General features: G+C 45.8%; 2 protein-coding genes across 10 annotated transcripts in view; one reads left to right on the top strand and one right to left on the bottom strand.

Annotated features, from left to right (window-relative positions):
• LOC113588327 (putative E3 ubiquitin-protein ligase HERC3) overlaps window positions 1-7,500 on the top strand; it is a 45,301-nt gene extending 37,801 nt beyond the window's left edge. For 3 of the 4 annotated variants that reach the window (XM_027027454.3, XM_027027456.3, XM_081724993.1), the window contains 6 exons: window positions 512-678; window positions 2,605-2,671; window positions 3,016-3,098; window positions 4,914-5,097; window positions 5,520-5,622; window positions 5,906-7,500. In XM_027027454.3, coding sequence (XP_026883255.2) covers window positions 512-678; window positions 2,605-2,671; window positions 3,016-3,098; window positions 4,914-5,097; window positions 5,520-5,622; window positions 5,906-6,114 — 813 coding nt within the window. In that variant the 3' untranslated portion in view covers window positions 6,115-7,500. The remainder of the gene's footprint in view (window positions 1-511; window positions 679-2,604; window positions 2,672-3,015; window positions 3,099-4,913; window positions 5,098-5,519; window positions 5,623-5,905) is intronic. The other variant, XM_081724992.1, reaches the window with a different exon arrangement.
• A 79-nt stretch (window positions 7,501-7,579) lies between these two features.
• fam13a (family with sequence similarity 13 member A) overlaps window positions 7,580-15,000 on the bottom strand; it is a 43,515-nt gene continuing 36,094 nt past the window's right edge. For 4 of the 6 annotated variants that reach the window (XM_081724988.1, XM_035531583.2, XM_081724989.1 and 1 more), the window contains 10 exons: window positions 13,836-14,052; window positions 13,341-13,482; window positions 13,023-13,104; window positions 12,533-12,738; window positions 12,185-12,268; window positions 11,562-11,657; window positions 10,376-10,459; window positions 9,610-9,809; window positions 9,214-9,315; window positions 7,580-9,097 (listed from right to left, as the gene is read on the bottom strand). In XM_081724988.1, coding sequence (XP_081581114.1) covers window positions 8,974-9,097; window positions 9,214-9,315; window positions 9,610-9,809; window positions 10,376-10,459; window positions 11,562-11,657; window positions 12,185-12,268; window positions 12,533-12,738; window positions 13,023-13,104; window positions 13,341-13,482; window positions 13,836-14,052 — 1,337 coding nt within the window. In that variant the 3' untranslated portion in view covers window positions 7,580-8,973. Of the gene's footprint in view, window positions 9,098-9,213; window positions 9,316-9,609; window positions 9,810-10,375; window positions 10,460-11,561; window positions 11,658-12,184; window positions 12,269-12,438; window positions 12,739-13,022; window positions 13,105-13,340; window positions 13,483-13,835; window positions 14,053-15,000 lie in introns of those variants that run through there. The other 2 variants (XM_081724990.1, XR_014126654.1) reach the window with 2 other exon arrangements.

Here is a 15,000-nt window from a genome sequence, read left to right as displayed (position 1 = left end):
AGTATATGTGTGTGTCTGGGAGTGTGTGTGTGTGAGACTGTGGGAGAGTGGGTGAGTGTATGTGTGGGGGGGTATGTGTGTGTGTGGGGGGGAGTATATGTGTGTGTGTGGGAGTGTGTGTGTGTGAGACTGGGAGAGTGGGTGAGTGTATGTGTGCGGGGGTATGTGTGTGTGTGGGGGGGGAGTGTGTGTGGGAGTGTGTGTGTGTGAGACTGTGGGAGAGTGGGTGAGTGTGGGTGAGTGTATGTGTGGGGGGGTATTGGGGGGGTGTGGGGGGGTGTGAGAGAGGTGGGGAGATCAAACTAAGGAGCTGAAACAGATGATCGTGCACAGGTATTGTAACCTAAGAGTTGTGTTCAGTTAGTGTGGACTTTAACACGCCCCACACTGGACATCAGTAGATGAGTAAACATCAGTTATGGGGACAGTAGAAGCCTGAAGGCAAAAGCTGGACTTGTACATGTGGCGGACTCCTGTTGACCTTTTCTTTGTGGACTGGTTTGTTCATCAGTGTTTTGTGGAACACAACTGGTTCCATTTGATCGGGATCCTCTGTGGTTTGGCCATCTACAACTCCACCGTGGTTGACCTGCACTTCCCCCTCGTACTCTACAAGAAGCTCCTGGATGTTTGTCCTTCTCTGGAAGACCTAAAGGAGCTGTCCCCTACTGAGGGCAGGTATGCATTCTACAACACCACTGTTGGGTTGGGGCTGGCGGTGGGGGTCGGTCTGGATGACCTTAACCACGGGCGGAGGAAAGGAAGAGAGAAAAGGGCTGTTGGACAGAGTTAATCTCCTGCTCTGTATCTCTTGGCTCGTTGGTTAGTTTGTGAAACCCCTCCTTCACTGATTTCTCTTTGTTTTCACTACACCAGCATTCATTATTCAGGATTGTTTATTTGCCACGTTTCCTACCTAAACCTACCGTGCGCAGTGAGAGTAAATGCTGGAACCAGCCTTGTGCCTGCTGGAATGCCACAGAAAGCACGACCGTCCTCACCACATAGGTTCCCTAAAATGTCATCAGTGTTAGAGCGTGTTAAGATAAGGGACGTGCCGATAGGACTATCAGCCGTCGGATACGTCAGGACTTTGGAAGGCGTTGCCGACCATGCTCTAGATGGACAATAGTGCCAGGTCTGCTGTACACTCGTGATTAAAAAGCCTGCACTATTGGGAAGCAGTGGATTTCATTTGAGGGGGTTTTTATGTGTTTATGCACGGTGCTCGTTAGCTGTAGTCTGGAGTGTTCAGGTATGATGAGGGTGGGCTATACGCTGAGAGAAGGCAGCTGCTACTCCCTCGTTGCTTTTCCATGTCCGTTGGGTGAGCTCCAGTACTGTCTGTTGGTCTCAGAGAGCTTGTTGGCCGTGTTCTGTGCTGTTGTGTAGCCTGCTGCTGTTATGTAAGGTTTAATGAGTGTGCAGCAGGGAGCCCATCGCCTCTGGAGAATACGGGCTGGTTAGATGATAATTAATTGCAGATGGCCAAAGGGAAACGGCAAAAATGTTACATCCCTGGAATCGTGGTTGGGGAGTTGTAGTCATGGAAGCATTTGTCATGGGGAAGCAGAGCTTTGTTTTCAAAGTAGTTTTCTGCTAGATCTGCATCCACACACGCACGTGCACACACACACACACACACACACACACGCACGTGCGTGCGCACACACACACACACTCGCGCACGCGCACACACTCGCGCACGCGCGCACACACACACACACACACACACACGCACGCGCGCACACATACACTCACACGCACACACGCGCCCTTATTTATTTTCTTGTGTTGGACTCTTGGTCAGGTTCAGTTGTCCCTTCTTTGTGTGCTGTGGTGCTGAGTCATGGCTAATGTATGTGGTGGAGTGGTGCTGAGCCATGGCTAATGTATGAGGTCTTTATTTTTTAGAGTTGTTTGGTATTGGTTCTCTGTCAATGACATTTTTTTTTATGTTCTCAGTGGTTGTTCTAACAAGACACCTGCTATGTATTTAGTTGCAGAATGTTTGCAGAATCTGACTGAGTCATATGGAATCTAGTTGAAGCAGGCCATGTTCTGGTCACATGCTAACAGATGACTCTCTTTTGCCGATGTTTGACAACACCGGGGCGTCTCAGCTCTTGAGTGCTACGTTTGCCAACTGTCACTTCCGTTGTCCTCATTCACATGATCTCCTCATTCTTCCATCGGCCTGTTTGAGTCTCGTCATCCCAGAGATGGAAATCTGTTTACGTTTGGTTAATACTGGCCAAGGATTAGGTGCAGGAAAGGACTGTCCTGGCCAGACACTGAGAGACCATAGGCCACGGCTAGGCTCGTAAGTCCAGCTTCGTACAGAGGGATAAAGAGTTATGTGAGCAGAACCAACAAAATGTCAGCAAAGTAAACAAATATAAAGAGGCAAACATTTTTCTGTGGGTAAATGAATCCTCCATACCAGGCTGTTGTCTGAATGCTGGTGCCCAGCTACTAAGAACAGGTTTCTAATGATGATAAACGCATGTCCTTGGCTCTTAAGTGGATCTAGCTGTATTTCCTCTTTGTAAACGTACACACCTGTATCGGTGGGTTTGAGACTCAGGGTTTAAAATGTTGCAGGAGCCTCCAGCAGCTGCTGGACTATGAGGGAGACGATGTGGAGGATGCCTTCTGTCTCACTTTTGCCGTAAGTGTCTAACGGATGGATTATCATTTTAAAGCATGAATTTATTTGTTATTTTAAAGTGGTATTTTACTGTGAGAGGCTGGCGTAGGCCAGAGTGAATGAAACCTTCAGCAACTGTATCATGTTAACTAGTGTCCTTTTAAAGCAGCCCTAATTTTTTACTGGACATTTTACTGGACACAATCCATATTGAATCAATGAGCTAGAGTAAAGGTTTTGTTTAGATGTTTTAGATTAGTTATTGGTAATTAAGCGGTGACTTTGGTTGAACATCTGTTCGCTGCATTTTACTGCTCTTGTGAGACTTTGTTTGTTACGTGACCCAGACATGCTTCTCACCACAGATAACCCGGGAGTATTATGGGATGACGGAGGTGAAGGAGCTGATACCTGCTGGGGAGAGCATCACAGTGATAAAGTCCAACAGGTATGTTTTTCTGGTGTGTCTGTCATGCCCTGTATAACCCGTCATCTGCAGACAGCCGTACCTTTCTGCAACGCACTCGCGCGGCTACGCGGCTAGCTGAAACAGGCTGTGATGTTCCAGCTTGCATCTTGGATTTCATAAATATGTCTGTGGAGTGATGATAGCAGATTGCCAGAAAGGGTGTGGGTGGGTGGGTGTTTGTGTGGGTGGGTGTATTTGTGTGGGTGTGTCGTGGTCTAGAAACTCACTTGTGGATAGGATTGAGAGATTTCATTCGCAGCACAAACAGATGGGGCATTAAGAAAATCCACAGAAAATCTGTCTCTTTTTTGTGCGTGTGCACACACACACACACACACACACACACACACACACACACACACACACACACACACACACACACAGAGTTAGAATTGGACATTCTGTTAGGCTGCAGGGCAAAATCCTCAGGGTATTTCCCCAGAGGACAGGAGAATAAAAACACTGATACAAACACACATACACATGCATGTATGCAAGCGCACACACACACACACACACACACACACTTTCATCTGCATAGAAGTTCTGCCAGAATGGAATGGATCCTTGGCAGACTCACACTTGAGCCACTTTAATTAGAGCCTCTTGCTGCTGTTTAGAACATGGAGTCCTACCAGATGGTTGTGGGCCAAAGCAGAAGCCATCGTGCAGAGCAGTGTAAGGACGTCTGGGGCAGCTGTGCTTAGGAGCAGAGAGCCCTGCTAGTGCTCAGCTGTACCAGACCAGCCTCATGAAGGAATCACTCACTACATGCATCACTATTATAGCCAGTAATGTAGTGCCAAAGAGTAAAGAAGGCTGTGTGCGTGTGTGCGTGTGTGCGTGCGTGCGTGCGTGCGTGCGTGCGTGCGTGTGTGTGTGTGTGCACGCGCATGTACCTGCCTGCTTAAGTGTGTTTGTGTGTGTCTGTGCTTACATGAATTTGTGCAAGTGTGTGTGTGAATGTGTGTGCCTATATGCATGCGTGTTCGTGTCAGTATGAGTGTGCATGCGCATGCCTGCGTGAGTGTGCGTGTATGCGTGACTACAAGAATGATTGTGTGTGTGCATTTGTGAGCAGAGTGGAGCACCTTGCCTGTATGTCCTGACACATGGCCAGTGGTCCCTGCTGTCAAATATTTTGTGTGCAGAGCACCACACACACACACACACACACACACACACACACACACACACACACAAGGCATGCATGCGTATATCATACCTCAATAAACCTCTAACGTGACCCTCATCTGATCCTGTGAAAAGCTTACATGTTCTTAACCATGCTCAGATTATCAACTTGATTTGTTTTGTCATCATTTTTGGGGTAAATCTCAGGGCTGTGTGACAGATGAGCCCCTGAAAAGCTGTTCCACTTGATGCCAGAATCTACACAGTACCTGGGAATGCACATGCATACTGTATACACACAAAGGCAAAATGTCATCACAGATGTGCCATGTGTACTGATTTCCTTAATTATCATGTTGTTTACTCCAAAGTGGAATTTCTTTTTTTTTTAAGCCTGTAATTGTAACGAAATAAATGATACTTTAGTAGAGTCTAGGGCCGAGGTTACACTTTGATTAGTGACATGTAATTACACGAAAGGTTAGGTCAGAGCTCAGCACTCTGAAGGCAACAGGCTAAAGTAACGTGTGTGTCTGTGTATGCCCAACCCAGAGAGGAATTTGTTCGTGTGTGTGTGTGCGTGTGTGTGTGTGTGTGTCCGTCCATACACCCCACCGCGGAGTTTGTTCTTACGTGTGTGTGTTTGTCCACCCACCCCAGAGAGGAGTTTGTTCAGGCCTACCTGCGCTACATCTTCAGTGACTCCGTGCGTGAGCTCTACTCTGCTTTCTCTGGGGGCTTCCTGAAGGTCTGCGGTGGGCGGGTCCTCTCTCTGTTCCAGCCCTCTGAGCTCATGGCCATGGTGGTGGGCAACAGCAGCTATGACTGGGAGGAGCTAGAGAAGGTGGGTGGGGCACATGTGTGGGAGGAGCTAGAGAAGGTGGGCAGAGCACAATGGAACGGTCACACCTCACACGCCTCAGCCATCAGTATCATTAACACAAATTAACTGCTGTACTTGTTTGATTCCAGTAGTATCTGGTTGGTTGTAATTAAATAAATGATGAATTTTCATATGTAAATGTAATTAAAATCATTCAAACTTACAGTGATGAATTGTTATTGATGGATTGTATGGCTCTGTTGGTATAAAGGTTGGTATAAATCTGCTGGATTTGTCAGTTATTACAATCTTGCACAGCTACCAGCGATCCAAGTCTCAAGATGGCATTTGTTCAGTTATTTCTGCCACTGGCCTGTGCTTGTATTCTGCTGAGACTGTCCTAGAGCCCATCATCGTGTAATACCGTTCCTGTCTCTACCCAGAATGCCGTCTACAAGGGCGAGTTCTCTGCTTCCCATCCCACAGTCCACATGTTCTGGGAGGTGTTCCATGACTTTCCCTTGGAGAAAAAGAAAAAGTTCTTATGTAAGTTACAGATACTCAAGGTCTGGCCTAGGAGAAATTTAGCACAAAATTAATATTCACATAATATTATAGAATTTTTTGCACTTGGATGTTAATGTATTATTAATCTTGAGTACCAGTAATGGCTTGTATTGCACAGATCCTCTATCGCACCTACTTTGGCTTATCAAGCACTGGTAATTAGATCATGTGATTAAATTAAACCTGACCTGCCCCTCTCAGGCCTAGCAGCTAAGCCTGCCCCCTCTCAGTCCTTTATGGCTAATCCCGCCCCTTGCCGCAGTGTTCCTGACAGGCAGTGACCGCATTCCCATCCACGGCATGGCCAGCCTGCGCATCATCCTGCAGTCGACGGCGGTGGCGGAGAACTACCTGCCCGTGGCCCACACCTGCTACAACCTGCTGGACATGCCCTGCTACAGGACCAGAGACACGCTACACCTGCAGCTCACACGCGCCATTGAACAGTACGAGGGCTTCAGCCTGGTCTGAGCCCAGTCCCACCCCCAGCCCCGCCCACTAGCACCCGGCTACGTGGGGCTGCGGGACAAGAGAGAGGCGTGCCATCTAGCCATGCCTGATGAAGAGCGCGTCTGCCCGCGGTTGAGGAAGGACTGTTCCTGTAAGGGTACCTGCGCTAACTCCCACTGGAATAAATGTTATTGTCCTGTTTTCCAAGTGGGAGTCTAATGTGTGAATTTAATTCATGAGATGTGCACATTTAGTCAGAGTATATTTTTTTGCTTTCTCTTTCTGAGTTCTTGGACTTGACGAGTGTGAGGGTGGTGTGAATTTTGTCTGCGATACCTACATCCTATCTGTGCGTATTTTTCGGCTGGTCTGGGATCAGACCTGAGCATCTTGTTGGCAGTGGCTTTTTTTTTTTTTTGACACCACATGGTTATTTTTTCCCCCCTTCTGCGGTTGATATATTGGTTCATAAACATCACCACCACGGGCCTTCGTCTTGTGACCTTCACCCTGGCTGCCTGAGGCCCTGGGCCTGGACATGCTGCAGCAGGTGTGGAGGTCAGAGGTGTATATCCAGAGGCGAAGGCCAGGCCATCTTCACTCTCAGTCCCTTCTGTCCTGGCGTCATGCTGATTCCTGGAGCCGGAGGAGACGGGAGACATGGCCTTCACTGCAGCGAGCCACGTATGAGGAGACACTCCTTGGCTCTTCGCTGTCCGGTTTAGTTGTTTTTGCACTCAGTGATGAGCGTGCATGCAAGTGTGACATGCAGAGTGGAAGACAAGTCTGCTTATGACTGTTTATTGCAACAATAAATAATGTATATAGTAAAACCCAAATATTGTATTTATGGTTTAAAAAAATCTGATTACTAAAGATTTGAAAGCTACAATTGTTACTGTAACTTGTGTGATTGCATTGAGAATCACCAGGAAGCCTTTGGTTGATGTTGAAGGAGGGGATTCAGCAGTCAGTACATGATGATGGATCTGTCTTTGATTGGTTGATCTTTCTTTCAATACTGGCCTATGCATAATTATGGAGCTGTTAATTTAGCAAAAAAACTTAAAATCTGATTTTGTTCATTTTTAATTATTGTAGAATTTCTTCAGAACCATAACCTCAGTAAGACATGGAGGTATTTTTTGGCAGTCACTGTTGGCTGTTATCAAGTGTTGCGTCAGAATGACTGGATGTGTAGATGAGGGCTAACGCGTCTTCACTCGTACAGCTAGAGTTCACCAGGCACTCCCCTCCATTCCATTTATTAAATATAAGCAAGGGCTTCTCACTGGCTAGTGATGCGTTATTTGTAAAGTATATTTACTTTTATACCTCTCAAATGAAATATATTGTTTTACCAATTTTCTTTTTCAGAACAAATAAAATTATAATTCCACCTCTAAATGTGTTGGTATGTGGTCAAGAGTCCATAAATTGTACATTGCTCGCAGCATTGCGGCACAGAACACACCAGACGAGTTCATCCAGTAAAAATAGGTTTCATTTTGTCATTTGTACAAAATACAAATAAAATGTACTAAAATGTACACATCTGTGTTCATTAGAAAGCATCAGTGTTCACATTCCATAAAAACGAAGGTCACACTGCATATGTCCAGTTTGGAACCAGACAGGCCAGGCCCACGCACTCCTGTGGACCGCCCGTCTGGGTCTGGGTCTGGAGTTGGCCAGAACAAGGAATAGACCCAGCTCTCTTTCTTCATAAAACTATCGCTTGGCAATAAACAAAAGAAAAGCAGACACTTTCCTGTACTGTTGGCCCATGCCACTGTTACACAGTGACATTATAATGACAGCCAGTTAGATTATGGAGCTTATTTCATACGTGAGGAAAAAAGAATGCTTTAACAATACATTACAAATTCCTGGTTTAGCCAGTGCCTAAGGTGTTCATCTGCGTTAAGAGTAGAAAAGGACTCAAAGAATCTCACCTGCCTTCCAGTACAGAGTGATTCCATTTCAACAAAATTAATAACTTGTTTGGCTGCACTGTTTATAAGCAGTTAAGCAAATTACTGATGAGAGAATATGAACCAGTACATTAAAATAGAAAGACCTACAACGAAATGTTTCTATAGCAGCAGCACTATTAGTAAATCGAGCCATGCGTGAAATATGGCACTGGTCCTAATAAACATTAGAAAACAACATTTTGTCCTGATTTGCATGCAGGTTGCAGTTGTTACTGTATTTACAGAGCTTTCTGTCCAACATTTGCTAAAATCTTTTCTCCTTTCTGACAGGCCTTACAGTGAAAATATATTCACCACCAAATAATTATATAAAACCTAAGACTTTCAGATTCTCAATTCTGTTATGAAACATTTATAACCCTCTGATTACACAAACATGTCTGCAAAAGTGGTGTATCACATAACTAACACGAGTTGTGTGGTATAAAAACATTTTATAATTCACACAGACGTGTCAACTTCTTTGCTCTGCTGTGGTACTGGTATGGAGGGGTGCTGATGAATGAAGATTTGTCTCAACTACTGAGGGATCAGTTAGGGAGCACTATCCATCAGTGGCAGGCGACGGCCCTGCATCTGTGGTCCTGCAGACGTCCCGCAGAAGGACTGAGGTGATGTCAATCTGAGGGTTGGGAAGGTGAGCGGTGAGGATTTTACAGACGTCCCGCAGAGGTGACAGTGGCCACATCTCTGATGACATCAGCCTAATTGGCCTGGAAGCCACATAAAAACAACACAAAAACAACCAAACCAAAAGGAAAAAAAACACTAAATCTGAGTTTTGTAACGCTACAAGCTTTTTTTTTTTATCAGTGCCTGGTTGTGCTTGTGTGGCTTGTGGACAAATGTTCCCAGCGAGGGTCCAGTGAAGGGCTCTGCCAGGCTAAATGAACTTGGAGGAGTCTCTTTTACTGATGAGCACCTCCAGTAGTTTCAGCTTGGCTTTGATGTGCTTGTATTCATTGTATTCCACTGCCAAGGGTGTGCGATCTTCCTTTTGCACGTTTCTGTCGGAATGGTAAAAATGTAAAGAAGCCCATTATCCTTTGCTAAAATATAAAGTCATCAGAGGAAATGTAAGACGTACAAATGCTGCATCGTCGGACCCAAGTTTCCTCTTTACCTGCCGTTCTGCCGGAAAAACTGGTCTTCAAACTCACGCAGGCTCTTGCGGATTCTTTTCTTCTCTTCACGAGCTTCCTGGAGTTGTTCCACCAGTTCCTGTCTGAGTTTGTAAAAAGAGTAGGATGTGTTTAAACCATGTTCGACTACCCAAGACCAGCAAGCATGTTTAACCTTGTAGTGCCGTTACTACTGTTCTAACTCTACAGCCAAAATGTCTTGGGCTTTTTCTGTTGATCTCTTTACGCAAAGTGGAAAATTTATTTCGTTTTTACTTATTTTAAGACATTACAAGTGTGACGTGATTATGAATTAAGGACACTAACGACATCACGTCTGTAAACAAAAAACTGTTGAGTCTGCTGATGTCTGTGGTATAAAGGAGCTCGGCCCTCACGTGGTGGCAGCGTGCAGGTTGGACAGCCTCATGTCTGTAGTGTTCTTTGAGGGTGACAGGTCATCAACAGGCGAGATGAAACCGTCCACCTCCTCGTCCAGGTGCTCCAGAAGCCCCAGCATGCTCAGCTCTGGACGCCCCGTCAGGTGTGTGACCTGCGTCCTGTTGTCGTTGTCTTCGTCGGAGCCATCCTCTTCCTCCTGTACAAATGGAAGGGATACGCTTACTTAAAGGCCGAGGGAGAACTGGCTAAGTCAACGATTGTCAGACTCCACTGCCTCCAAGTGGGGTTCATTGGATCAACACTTGTTAATTAAATCAGGACTAAGGTTAGAATGCTTATTCCTAGACGATTTTTGATAATGTAGTGATTTGCAGGTTTGATTAAAGTGAGATCTCTCCATCAACACTAACTTAGACATGGCTAGAGCAACAGCAATGTTAAAACATCTTTACTTCAGCAATAATACTGTGGAAATCAGAGTCAATACACTTGATTCTGTATAGAAGGTTTCACATACACACACACACAATAAAAAAAGATACCATGCACGTAACACACATCATGTCATGCCGTTGCATGAGTAGTACACAACCTTCCCAACCAGTAAAATCACACACAGCACTCCAGTCAAAGCTGATTTGGTTCCATGATCACAGGTCACACCAAAGGTCAACAGGCTATGATCAAGATTCTTAATTAGAGAGGTGGGCGGGGACAGACAAGGCACCCAGATATCTTATTGGCAGAGCAGCCGCTCTTCACCTTGAAGTGGTCGAAGAACAGAGCAGGTTCCCCCTCGATAATGGGTTGCAGGTGTGGCGCTCTGCGCTTGCTGGAGGGTGAGCCCTGCCGGGGTTCATAAGGGAGTTACCGCTCAGAACACTGACCTTAGCACAGCCAACACGTGGCCCACTCCAACCAGCTAACTAGATCGGCCACATTAAGATGAACTGAGATCAGCAGGTTTAAGATACCTCTGACAGGAGGATTCATTCGAACTCCAGTACTGTGAAAACTTTACATTGTATTATACTGCAGAGCTGTGATTTAGAGTGAATGTTTGGCACATTTTAAAGTCACATGTTTGTAAGATGTAGATTACATAAATGTACCTTAAAATGTAATCTTAAAATGCAGGGGGAAAAATGAGTAATGTATTCTAGAAACTGAGAAGACTTTTGTTTGCTCCAGTGAACTAAAGCTTCCTGCAGATGGAAGTCCTCACGTGGGACAAGATTACTGTTCTAGAAGTGACCAGAAGAATACTGGCACTGCTAATCCTAACGCTAACTAACTCTAACGCTATCTATAACTCTAATCCTAAATCTAACTCTAATCCTAACACTAACTCTAATACTATCTATAACTCTAATTCTAACTCTAACTAACTCTAATCCTAACGCTAACTAACTCTAATGCTATCTATAACTAATCCTAACTCTAATCCTAACTCTAACTCTAATCCTAACACTAACTCTAATACTATCTATAACTCTAATCCTAACTCTAACTCTAATCCTAACACTAACTCTAATCCTAACTCTAACTCTAATCCTAACACTAACTCTAATCCTAACACTAACTCTAATACTATCTATAACTCTAATCCTAACTCTAATCCTAACACTAACTCTAATACTATCTATAACTCTAATCCTAACTCTAACTAACTCTAATCCTAACGCTAACTCTAATCCTCACTTTAACTGTAACCCTACTAGCGATGCCCCGTTGGAAAGCCGAGGCTAACGTTCACGTTAACCGCGAATGCTGTAGGCTTCGCGGAATGTGCCATGACCTGGGGATGTTTAGTGAGCACTGTGGCCTGCCACTCGCTACGTTCGCTAAGACACAAACCTGGGCCAGTTCTTATGTGCCTGCAAGGACGGACAGACAGATGGATGAACAGACGGACGGATAGATAGAGGGAGCAGGAGACTATACTTACAATGACAGGGATGGTGGACGGTCTGCACAGGATCTGTTTGACGAGGCGATATCTGTCATACAGTGGTTTCATGAGCTGCCTTTCTGCCTTGGTGACCTTGAAAGGGGAAGAAGAGAGAAGGAGGGAGGGAGCGAGGGAGGCCATGTCACTGCTGCTCAGAGTTTTTGCACAGACACACTGCTGCACAGCTCGCGCTGACCTCAACGCTCCACCGCGATTCTCCCCCCTGGATGTGAAGCAGTGTGTGTAAGAACACAGGCTGCCTGTAGGCTGAAAGCCAGACCAGCCATTTTTGACTTTAATAACGAAGGTCAACTCCCACGCAGACAGTTGGATTTTTATCACAGCTGCCCAGATAGTCTCAGCTCCACCACCCGTTTTATTATGGTATACTTCTGCACTGGCTTATACAAGGGCCAGATAACTTAAGCTTTCACACGCGATCCCAAATGGCCTTGAGTCCAAAATGGTGGATACAGACAGGGGGAAAATGTTCTGTAGTGTGATGGCCATATTACACCTTCTGAAGATCAGCCTTAGCTGTGTAGTAACGTGTGGGTACGACTTCTACACACACACACACACACACACACACACACACACACACATTCCAGCCCACTCACCGGTCTTCCATGGATGCCTTCGTAATACAGTAATGCTTTCTGGAGAGCAACTTTCTCTGCAACAATTTGTTCTCTGGTCATATCCTGTTATGGAAATATAGGGGTATTTTGGAAGTCAGAGATAAATGCACTAATATGAATATGTATTTGGATTCTTTCTTCATACAGTTCATTGGTGTGTCTGAGCCAAGCTATGTGAGACATCTGCAGTGTGCTGCAGCGTAACATGAATGACATAAACACAAGTCCTTAACTGTAACTTCACTCCGGCCTTTACACTCTGTAGCTCCGGGTCTACGCAACGCGGTGCTCTGTCACCCTGTAACATCGCTCCGCTCTACCACTTGCCTTGATGTCCTCGGGTCGGCTGACCTCGGCACGCTTCTCCTGGAGTTTGTTCATGATGGAGTCCAGTGTGCTTTCCGCGGGAGTGCTGAGCGCTTTGGCCTCGCTGACTTTCCTCTCCAGCTGTGAGCCGAAGCTCTTGGGCAGTGTGTTGCTACGCTGACGGGGCAGGGGGATCAGGTCCTCCTCCGACTTCAGCAGCTTGTGCTCTGGGAGTGCACAGGAAGTGGTAACATTGAATTATTATTCATATAATTATGCTGATTTGTCCTGAACGTAGTACTAACGCTTCGATCCTGACAAAACGTCATTTACGGTTGTGCCAGGAGGTACCTGAGAGCTCAGCTGATCTAAGACTAGAAGAAATTTCTGCCTTTGTAATTTTCATTGAAGCAAAATATCATGAGAGTTAGATTAGCATGATGAACAGGTTGCTAATCTCGCTAATCTCGCTAATCCTTCCTTCTTGGTGCATTAGGAGATTCCAGCGTACCTTTCAGCTCTTTCCGGAGCTTAGCCAACTCATTCATCCACCTCAGGACCTCTGAGTTGGCAGCTTTGTCGCTGTGGGAGGGCTGGAAAATAAAACACTGCACATTATTGTTGTCTCAGAAAAAAAAGAAACCAAGTCACCAGGGGCCATTTTGCAAGAGTAGGCTGTTACGGCATCCATTTTGAGTTTTTATGAAATACATTTTTAAAGTTGGTTAAAAAAAACAAAAAAAAAACATTTCCTGATGTCTACCCTTTGATCTTGATCTGTATCCAGGGGGGGCGCGCGTGCATGCATGCGTGTGGTCTGTGGTCTCACCCTGTATTTGCGCTCTTCCTCAAACTTTTCTTCAAACTTGCGGATCTTCCTCTTAAGGCCATGGATCTTCTTGGAGAGCTGTGCAGTGGAGAGTTCCTCACGGTCATCATCACAGGAGCCCAGCGAGGAACTCCGTCGTCGACTAAACAGCACATAACTGTTAAATTCTTATACATCAAGAACATCAACCCTCCGAGCACCAGCTCACAACTCTGCGCTCAGGAGCCAAATTCTGAACACCAATTCTGTAATACTGTAATTCTGAACACCATACAGTAATACTGCCAGCATAGGAGCATAAAAAACTGGTCACATTTAGCTCACAGTGGCTCTTATATCAGCAGGCTGCTTCTAGATTCTTTTAGTCAGGAAACTCTTCCCATAGATTAACAATAACAGAGGCTTCAAACAAACACCAACATCATGTTCTCTAAAACTAGACCTGGTGCCTCCTCCGTGACTGTGGTGGTGTTCCGTCTTCTCCTGCCGTCTCACCTGATGAAGGAGTGCGCGTTGGGTGGAGAGGGTGGGACCTCAGGGTCATCCAGGTATTGCTCGGAGCCGCCGTAGGCGTAGAAGCGAGGGGACAGCATGGGGTCCTCGCCCTCGTCCAGGAGCTGCCGGATGAGCCGCCCCCCGGCATGGGGCGAGAGGCGCGCCTCGTCACGGTCCATGCTCTCTCTCTGCCATGATGAGTAGGCTGGAACCGGCTCTGGAAGAAGGACACCACACACACACACACACACACACACACACACACACACACACACACACACACACACACACACACACACACACACACACACACACACACACACACACACACACACACACCAGCTTCATATGGAGCTAAATGCCTTCTCAAAGCATAACTGAGAAAAATGTGTGTGTGCGTGTTTAATTCTTTCATATGAAGTTGTGGTCCCTATGAAGACAAAGAAAGAGGAGAGTAGAGGTTCTGATCCGCACGTGCTAAGTAAAGGGCAATGCGCATGACGAGAACAAACAAAATCCAACCATTGAGTATACGACCTTTGGACCCTGACATACATATTTATTGTCAAATAGGTACTGAAGGCCACAACTGTCCTTGCAAGCACCTGAATGTCCCCCAGGGATCACATGACTGAGTGTTTACTCTGTTCAACAGACTTTATCCATGTTTCCTTTCCCATTTTGCATTACTGAGAGCGGATAATGACTCAAGGACATAAGTTACTTCAAACTAGCAATTACGGAGAGAATAAAAGCGTGAAAGCAAAAACCCGACACGTAACGCAGTAAAGGCGAGGTTTTGCATGCCGAGGAGCGGTTGCTAAGAGACAGACAGCTGTATTGCCTCCACTGCAGAAAGGTGATTTACATGCATGCGCTAATAAACCCACGTGTCCAGGCCTGGCCATGCTGCTAAGGAAAGTCTTATGTAATAAATGTGCATGTTATAAGAAATATAAATATTTTATTAACATTTCAACAACCGTTTCCAGGTTTTCTGTGTGTTGTAATGTAGGTGTCATGATCCAGAGGTGCTGATGTGAAATAATCTATTCAAACGTCGGCCCTTGGAGGCCAGTTTGGTATGCCAGATTAATAACATCCGCAGGGCGTTAGACGGTGAGCTTTCCCTCAGGAGCTCGTAAGGAGAACAAACAGCCCTGCT

Source organism: Electrophorus electricus, chromosome 12, assembly GCF_041902795.1.
Source record: "Electrophorus electricus isolate QZ-2024a chromosome 12, ASM4190279v1, whole genome shotgun sequence".
NCBI lineage: Eukaryota > Metazoa > Chordata > Actinopteri > Gymnotiformes > Gymnotidae > Electrophorus > Electrophorus electricus.
Note: the sequence above shows the minus strand (reverse complement) of the source record. Positions and strands in the feature narration are given on the sequence as shown.